Consider the following 9,669-nt stretch of genomic DNA (forward strand, 5'->3'; position numbering starts at 1 on the left):
TGCTACCTTGTGCCAGACCTGCTGTATTTGACCCTCTCTCTCCCTCACCTGCGGTCTCAACCTCTGAATGCTCAGCTATGAAAAACCAACTGACATTTAGTCCTGAGTTGCTGACCTGTTGCACCATCTACAACCACTGTGATTATTAGTTGACCCTGCTTGTCATCTATGAACATTTGAACATTGGTCTGGCCTTAATGGCCATCCACTCTTATAATATCCACCCGGCACAGCCTGGCCACCCCTCAAAGCCTGGTTCCTCTCTAGGTTTCTTCTTAGGTTTCTGGCTTTCTAGGGAGTTATTCCTAGGCACCATGCTTCTACATCTGCATTGCTCACTGTTATTTTTTATTTTTTACCTATATTGAACTAGGCAAGTCAGTTAAGAACAAATTCTTATTTACAATGACAGCCTACCGGGGAACACTGGGTTAGCTGCCTTGTTCAGGGGCAGAACGACAGATTTTTCCCTTGTCAGCTCAGGGATTCGATCCAGCAACCTTTCGGTTACTGGCCCAGTGCTCTAACCACTAGGCTACCTGCCGGCCCCAAATGTTATAAAAGGCCTTTATAAAAGCCTACATTTGATTGATTGATATTCCCATGTGCATCAGTCTTCATCTGCCATTGTACCTATTGTTTCTAGCATAAAGCATCACAGATTTCTGCGTCGTTTTAGATCGGTATAAACAATTATGAATTGTACCCCTAAAATGAAGGAAAGTCCCTAGGTTGGGAACCCCTGATGTATGGTGACATCATTGGCCACATAGCAAACAGAGCGAGAGAGAGATACTAGTGTTTCAGTCAAATGATTATTGTGCATACTGTAATATGGGTCATAATTTAGACTTGTTTATTGAAGACAGTGTATAAAACATTAACGGACAGTCAGAGAATGTATTGACAGGTATGCTAATATAAGGCAGCTGTATGATCACAAGTTCAAATTTGGAACTATTGCCACAACAACAGAGTTTAGTTGAACCAAATAAATGACAATACATTTGATTGCTTTTACTGTGAATTTAGTTTCCCATCTATTCATAATACACGATTTCCTTGCTTTACTTGGTCCACTTGAATGAGTCTGGTTGCTGAGACAGTGGGAACGAACCTCTTCTCCACAGTTTTAACGACCAAACTCCACTTCTCACCCACCTAACCTCCCCTCAAATCGTTGGCCCTGTCAAGAATCAACCCCTAGCCCCTACCCCTTTGCACTTGTGTTGATCACAGTAAATTGGACAGATCTAAGAAATGTTTGGCAAAAAATTCCACCTTGCCTCTCATAGAGCAAGGTGGAGCTACAGCCATATTGCTTGTACCTATCCAGTTCTAAAAAGGAGTTAGAGCAGGGGTGACTTTTTACTGAATAGCTACTGGGTCTGCAGGCTTTTATTCCATCCCTCCTCTAACATACCTGGTTTAGCTAATTAGGCCCATGATCAGCAGCTGATTAGTAGAATCAGATATATTAGAGCAGGGTAGGAACACCCAGGACATACTACACACCCGGTAGCACTCCAGGACTGGGAGTAAGGGTAATTTCTGGACAGGGCCCCCACCTCTCCCCTTCCCCAAGCTTTAGGGAAGACTCCTCTCCTACTCTTTGCACTGACTCAAAACCTCCTGCATCTTGGCTTGGATGTCCTCCACACGCTTGGTCCACTTCTCTCGCACCTCGTCCTCGTCGTCCTCTGTCACCGCTGTGTAGGCCATGAGGGAGATCAGGCCGATGTGGAACAGGTGTCCCACCTGGGAGCACCAGTGCTCCATTACCCTGCGGTCTCCGTTGCAGTGCTCCAGGTATACCTTCAGCAGGGGCCTTCCGAACACCGACCCGGTGCCCATTACTCCCCGGTAGTACACGTCCAGGCTCAGGTCGCTCTTGTCCCTCTCATAGACCCACTCGAAGTTGGCCATGTGGCGCCGCGCTCCCTCTGGGTCCTTCCTCACCAACGCCACCATGGAGCTGAAGGCGGCGTACTGGTGCTTGATGTACTCCTCGTACTTACCAAATGTCTCATTGACCTCGTCCACACGAATCTGCCGCAGGCACTGGCGGTTCTTCGCAGAGATGCTCTCCAGCTTGCCGTGCACCACCTGGAAGTCCTTGTCCAGGGCGTGCGCCTCATCGCCCACCAGGCCTATGCGCACCACCCCCACCAGGGAGGAGACGATGCCGAAGAGGGGGTTGATGGACGAGGCGAAAGAGGATACTTTCTCCACGCAGCCCAGCACCTTGACCGCTGTCTTTCTGATTTGCCCGGCATCAGCCATCGCTGTGAGCTTCTGACTCTGACAAACAGTGAGCAAGACAGACAGACAGACAGACAGACAGACAGAGCAGAGCAGAGCAGACACTGTCAGGCTGTTGTAAGAGTAGAAAATGAACTGAACTGTTTCTGTTTTTCTTGTAGATGGGGGATTGACCAATGTTTCAGTAGAATTCAAATCTTATTACTTTTAATGCTGCAGGCAAAATCAGGCATCTTAGTTCAAGTTACATTCTATATATGCATTATGTCACTGTGTCTTTTAGCTTCAGGTATCAAGTTACAGTCGTAATACTCCTGAGTGACACCACTCATAAAGCCCCTAGTTGTGTAGCAAGCAACAAGTCTATAGGCCAGGGCAAAAAGTCACTAATTACTTAGATTTAGAAGCCAAGATGAACTGTTATTTCTTATTTGAAAGAGAAAGCGAGACAATGCTTTTCTAAGAGAAACATATTTCATTATCAAACTTTTCATATTTATGTCTATGAGCGATCAGTTCTAAACAAGTAGAGTATTTCATTCACATACAGGGCATAGAATGCTTCTAAATTCAAAACCCCACACAGACATCCATTTGGGTAACTGGTTTAAAGGGAGTGGCTGCTGTCCTGTTTATGTACACCAACTGATATGTGTGGCTGTGGCCAAACACACAAAACATTTATAATCATAGTTCATAGCTTAGCTCTTACTCATCATGCCCAAGCCGGCAATGCAGAAAAAAAATCAGGAAGATCAGTGGGTGTCTCTAGGGTACGTTAAGTACGATCATTGACCTCCTATTACAGTGCAAGTGTTTCTAAATATTAACAAAATGATGAAGGCCCATGCCAATTTTCATCAATTCAGAGATCCTTTTGCCATTAGTAAATCACATTAATTTTGGTCTAACTAAATTCATTTCCTGTATCTCCAACCACAAACGTGTATCATGAACCACTGATTTCCCTTTTGAATTAAATATATCTAAACAGTGTTCCTTTTCAGATAAACCCCCAAAAGATAATACAAAGTCAAATGTATTACTACATTTCTTATTTTTACCTGAATTTAAGCTATTGTTATACTTCTCTTCACACAAGCTGTCAGTATTTCCAAGCCACCATTTTCCTGGAGTCCCAGCCTACTTCCTGCCATATAAGGACAGAGGAACGAGGAAACATGACTCTTGTTCGGGCTGTGCTGATTGGATGGAGGGGAAAATGCAGCTGACTGCTTTATGGTTGTAACCCAAACAGAGGACAGGCAGGGTGTCTATTGTTTTAGGTATATCAAATACGTCCACACCTTCAGTAGCAAGAATTGTTTTATAGTGTTGTAGGGATAAGGGTAGGGGGAATCCATCAGAATATAATATATCTATGTTCATATTTGCATGGCAATTCTTTATTTTCTGCTTTCACAGTACTCAACCAACACACCACACCACAACGTTCTATCTCTCTCTCTCACACACACACACGCCAGTAGAGTAAAGTACTTCAGTAAAAATAATTTCAAGTACTACATAAGTAGTTTTTTTATATATCTGCAATTTAATATTTCTATTTTTGACAACTTTTACTACTACTCCACTACATTCCGAAAGAAAATAATGCACTTTTTGCTCCATTCATTTTCCCTGACAATCAAAAGTACTTGTTATATTTTAAATGGCTGGCCCGCTCCAGGAGTCTGAGGACAGGAACAGGAAAATGGTCAAATTCACACACTTATCAAGAGAATATCCCTCGTCATCCCTACTGCCTATGATCTGGTGGACTCACTAAACACAAATGCTTCGTTTGTAAATTATGTCTGAGTGTTGGTGTGTAAATGTTGGATCCGTAAATAAAAAAAGTAAAAATAAAAATGGTGCTGTCTGGTTTGCTTAATATAAGGAATGTCAAATCATTTATACCTGTAAGGGGTGCGTACTGGCGGCAGAGAAGTCAGGCGCAGGAGAGCAAAACTGTGTTACAACGGGGCAGTTTAAAAATGAAAATCACTGTAAACAGAACGATCAATATAATGGTTACAAAACCCGACGCACACCAGAATAACGTGCATAAGCACTTACAATAAACAATTCCAGACAAGGACATGGGGGGAACAGAGGGTTAAATACACAACATGTAATGATGGAATTGAAACCAGGTGTGTGGGAAAACAAGACCAAACAAATGGAAAATGAGAAGTGGATCGATGATGGCTAGAAGACCGGCGACGCCGAAAGCCATCCGAACAAGAAGAGGATCCAACTTCGGCGGAAGTCGTGACAGTATCCCCCCTTGATGCACGGCTCCAGCAGTGCCGACACCGGCCTCGGGGACGACCCAAAGGGCGAGGCGCAGGGTTCCGGACGAAGACGTTGGAACTCCTGCAGCACTGAAGGGTCTGACACGTCCTCGACCGGAACCCAGCGCCTTTCCTCCGGACCGTACCCCTCCCACTCCAGGAGATACTGAAGGCCCCTCGCCCGATACCTCGAATCCAGTATGGAGAGAACGGAGTACGCCGGGGCCCCCTCGATGTCCAGAGGGGGCGGAGGAACCTTCCGCACATCAGACTCCTGGAGCGGGCCAGCCACCACCGGCCTGAGGAGAGTCACATGGAACGAGGTGTTAATACGGTAATCGGGGGGAAGCCTATAACAAATCTTGTTCACTCTCCTCAGGACTTTAAATGGCCAAACCAACCACGGACCCAGCTTCCGGCAGGGCAGGCGGAGTGGCAGGTTTCGGGTCGAGAGCCTGAACCAGTCGTCCACCGCAGTAGCCTCGGTCTGACTCTGATGCCAAGGCGCCAGAACCAGCTGATACGCCAGTACGCACTGGAAGGGAGAGAGGTTAGTGGAGGAGTGGCGAAGCGAGTTCTGTGCCATCTCAGTCCAGGGCACGAACGCCACCCACACCCCCGGCCGGTCCTGCCCACATCCTGGTTTACTCTCTCCACCTTCCCATTACTTTCGGGGTGAAGGCTGATCGAGACCCCCAGATGTTCCATGAACGCCTTCCAGACCCTCAAAGTGAACTGGGGACCTCGACCAGACACTATATCCTCAGGCACCCCGTAGTGCCGGAAGACGTGCGTAAACATGGCCTCCGCAGTCTGTAGGGCTGTAGGGAGACCGGTCAGAGGGAGGAGACAACAGGACTTAGAGAACCAATCAACAATGACCAGGATCGTGGTGTTACCCTGTGAGGGGGGAGATCGGTAAGAAATTCCACCGACAGGTGCGACCAAGGCCGTTGTTGAATGGGTAAGGGGTGTAGCTTCCCTCTGGGCAGGTGCCTAGGAGCCTTGCCCTGGGCGCACACCGAGCAGGAGGAAACATAAACCCTCACGTCCTTAGCCAAGGTAGGCCACCAATACCTCTGTAGGAAAGGGTGAACACAAAATGGGTGGAAAAACATGGCCCACCTTGCCTGGCGAAGGTTCAGTCTCCTCGCTGGCCAGATGTACTCCAGATTGCGGTGGTCAGTCCAAATGAGAAAAGGGTGTTTAGCCCCCTCAAGCCAATGTCTCCACGTCCTTCAAGGCCTTGACGACAGCCAATGGCTCCCGGTCCCCCACGTTATAGATTCACTCCGCAGGGCTGAGCATCTTCGAGAAGAAGGCACAGGGGCGGAGCTTCGGTGGCGTCCCGAGGGCTGAGAGAGCACAGCTCCTATCCCAGCCTCGGACGCATCCACCTCCTCTATGAACGCCAAAGAGGGATCCGGATGGGCCAGCACGGGAGCCGAGGTAAACAGAGCCCTCAGGTGAACAAAAGCTCTGTCCGCCTCAGCCGACCACTGCAAACGTACTGGGCCCCCCTTCAGCAGTGAGGTAATGGGAGCCGCTACCTGACCAAAACCCGGATAAACCTCCGGTAGTAGTTGGCAAACCCTATGAACCTCTGCACCTCCTTTACCGTGGTGGGAGTCGGCCAATTACGCATGGCTGAACTCTCCATCTCCACCCCTGAGGTGGAAATGCGGTACCCTAGGAATGAGATGGACTGCTGGAAGAACAGGCATTTCTCAGCCTTGACGTACAGGTCATGCTCCAACAGGCTACCAAGCACCCTGTGCACCAGGGACACATGCTTGGCGCGTGTAGTGGAGTATATCAGAATGTCATCAATATACACCACTATATCCTGCCCGTGCAGGTCCCTAAAAATCTTGTCTACAAAGGCTTGGAAGACTGATGGCGCATTCATCAACCAGTACGGCATGACTCATAGTGCCCTGAGGTGGTACTGAAAGCCGTCTTCCACTCGTCTCCTTCCCGGATACGCACCAGATTGTAAGCGCTCCTCTAGTTTGGTGAAGAAGCGTGCCCCATGCATTGACTCATGCTGTGGCTATGAGCGGTAGCGGGTAACTATACCTCACAGTGATCTGGTTCAGACCTGATAGTATGGGTGCAGACCTCCCTCCTTCTTCACAAAAAATAAACTCAAGGAGGCGGGTGAAGTGGAGGACCGAATGTACCCCTGACTGCAGGGATTCGGAGACATATGTTTCCATAGCCTCGTCTCTGCCTGTGAGAGGGGATACACGTGACTCCTGGGAAGTGCAGCGTCTACCAGGAGATCTATCGCACAATCGCCCCGTTGATGGGGTGGTAATTGAGTCGCATTCTTTTTGGAGAAGGCGAGAGACAAATTCGGCATATTCAGGGGGAATGCACACGGTGGAGAATGCACACCTGGTCTGGACTTTCCACCGTAGTAGCACCAACGGAAACCCCTAAACACCTCCCCGAGCACTCTCATGACCACCGAGGGTGTTCATGTTGCCAAGAAACAGTGGGGTCATGACAAGCTAACCAGGGTAAGCCTAGCACCATGGGAAATGCAGAAGAGTCAATAAGGAAGAGACTCATTCTCTCCTTGTGACCTCCCTGCGTCACCTTGCCCAGAGGAGCGGTGCACTCCCTAATCAACCCTGACCTTAATGGTCGATTATCTAAGGCGTGAATGGGAAAGGCACAGCCACGGGAAAAATGGGGATCCCTAAACTATGGGCGAATGATCTATCTATAAAATTCCCAGCCGCGCCTGAATCGACGAGCGCCTTATGCTGGGAATGCGGGGAATACTCAGGAAAAATTACATACAAAAACATATGTGCAACAGAGGGCTCTGGTTGAGAATGGTGCCGACTCATCTGGGGTGACGCCAGAGTGCCCTGCCTGCTGCCTCGATACCCAGAGGAACCAACCCGGCACTGACCGGCAGTGTGACCTCTGCGGCCACAGATGGTGCACGAGCCGGAACCCCCTCTGGTCTCCCTGCGCACCGCCCCTCCCAGCTCCATGGGTATCGGAGAGGGGGTGCGGGGGGATGGAACCAACAGACCCTGATCTGAACGTCCACGGGTAGCCAGCAGGTTATCCAGCCGGATGGACAGGTCCACCAGCTGGTCGAATGTGAGGGTGGTGTCTCTGCAGGCCAACTCCCGACGGACATCCTCGCACAGACTGCAGTGATAATGGTCGATCAGGGCCCTAGTCGTTCCATCCCGTGCCGGCAGCCAGAGTCCGAAACTCCAGGGCAAACTCCTGGGCGCTCCTCGTCCACTGCCTCAGACTACCCTCGGACGGGTGGTCGAAGACTGCCCGGAAACGGAAGATGAACTCCTCTAACTGGTCCAACGCAGCATCTCCCTCTCTCCACACAGCGTTGACCCACTCCAGGCACGAGACAAGTGCGGACACCCTCTCACGGCCCGAAGGAGCCGGGTGGACGGTTGCCAGGTATAGGTCGAGCTGCAACAGGACCCCCTGGCAGTTGGCAGCCGTGCCATTGTATTCCTGGGGAAGGGAGAGACGAATCCCACTGGGACCAGGAGAAGGAGGGGCGCGTAGGTCCGGGTTGGAGCGAGCGGTCGCATCTGCACTCGGTCCGCAGGTAGTATTACATTTCATTACATTTCATTATAGTACAACGGTTGGATTTGTCTAATCTTAGCAATTTCTTCTTAGCTAGCTACATAGCCGTCTTTGTATCATAGATAATTGCGTAATTATCGTATTTCGTCGTCCTAACGCAGTCTACACTGCCCTGCAGCTAGCCAGCTAGCTAACGTCCACCGTTAGCTAGTCCACCGTCTACCGATTAGCAGCACAACTATTACACTCAACTGAACGACTTGATTAGTGTAGTGTTAGCTAGCTACATAGTTGTCTTTGCTGTCTTCGTATCCAAGATAATTGTGTAGTTTTGAGTGTGTAGTTTTAGAGTGATTATCTTAATTTACCGAGGTTAGCTAGCCAGCTATTTGTCGTCCTTAACGTAGGAGACACTGCTAGCTAGCCAACAGCTAGCCAACGTCTACCGAACAGAACTTCTGCACTCAACAATCCGGTCGCATTTCGCTTCGCTCCACAGGTAGTATCACATTTTTCATTTCATTTCATTACAGTACAACGGCTTGATGTGTTTGATCGTAGCTAGCTGCATAGCTAGCTACATAGCCGTCTTTGTATCAAAGATAATTATGTAGTCTAGAGCGATTTCCTAGGTTAGCTAGCCAGCTATTGTCGTTCTTTTAACGCAACGTAACGTAATCAACACTGCTAGCTAGCCAGCTAGCCCCGTATAGCAGCACAGTAGAAACTATTACACTCAACGGAACGACTTGATTAGTGTAGTGTCAACAACGCAGCCAATGCCAGCTAGCCTACATAGTCAACAACGCAGCCTCTGCCAGCTAGCCTACTTCAGCAGTACTGTATCATTTTAATCATTTTAGTCAATAAGATTCTTGCTACGTAAGCTTAACTTTCTGAACACTCGAGACGTGTAGTCCACTTGTCATTCCAATCTCCTTTGCATTAGCGTAGCCTCTTGTGTAGCCTGTCAACTATGTGTCTGTCTATCCCTGTTCTCTCCTCTCTGCACAGACCATACAAACGCTCCACACCGCGTGGCCGCGGCCACCCTAATCTGGTGGTCCCAGCGCGCACGACCCACGTGGAGTTCCAGGTCTCCGGTAGCCTCTGGAACTGCCGATCTGCGGCCAACAAGGCAGAGTTCATCTCAGCCTATGCCTCCCTCCAGTCCCTCGACTTCTTGGCACTGACGGAAACATGGATCACCACAGACAACACTGCTACTCCTACTGCTCTCTTTCGTCTGCCCACGTGTTCTCGCACACCCCGAGAGCTTCTGGTCAGCGGGGTAGTGGCACCGGGATCCTCATCTCTCCCAAGTGGTCATTCTCTCTTTCTCCCCTTACCCATCTGTCTATCGCCTCCTTTGAATTCCATGCTGTCACAGTTACCAGCCCTTTCAAGCTTAACATCCTTATCATTTATCGCCCTCCAGGTTCCCTCGGAGAGTTCATCAATGAGCTTGATGCCTTGATAAGCTCCTTTCCTGAGGACGACTCACCTCTCACAGTTCTGGGCGACT

At 49.2% G+C, this 9,669-nt stretch overlaps 1 protein-coding gene across 1 annotated transcript; it reads right to left on the reverse strand.

Annotated features, from left to right (window-relative positions):
- Window positions 1–833: 833 nt before the first annotated feature.
- LOC115129023 (protein rapunzel-like) lies at window positions 834–3,435 on the reverse strand. The gene is made up of 2 exons (XM_029659166.2): window positions 3,327–3,435; window positions 834–2,301 (listed from the first exon to the last, which is right to left on the reverse strand). The coding sequence occupies exon 2, from the start codon at window positions 2,281–2,283 to the stop codon at window positions 1,606–1,608; it is 678 nt and encodes a 225-aa protein (XP_029515026.2). The 5' UTR covers window positions 2,284–2,301; window positions 3,327–3,435; the 3' UTR covers window positions 834–1,605.
- Between the last annotated feature and the right edge of the window lie 6,234 nt (window positions 3,436–9,669).

The sequence above is a fragment of the Oncorhynchus nerka genome, linkage group LG4 (genome assembly GCF_034236695.1).
Source record: "Oncorhynchus nerka isolate Pitt River linkage group LG4, Oner_Uvic_2.0, whole genome shotgun sequence".
Taxonomy (NCBI): Eukaryota; Metazoa; Chordata; class Actinopteri; order Salmoniformes; family Salmonidae; genus Oncorhynchus; species Oncorhynchus nerka.

Bases quoted from the DNA above. Each gene is read 5' to 3' on its own strand.
- LOC115129023 (XM_029659166.2), bottom strand. From the start codon at position 2,283: ATGGCTGATGCCGGGCAAATCAGAAAGACAGCGGTCAAGGTGCTGGGC.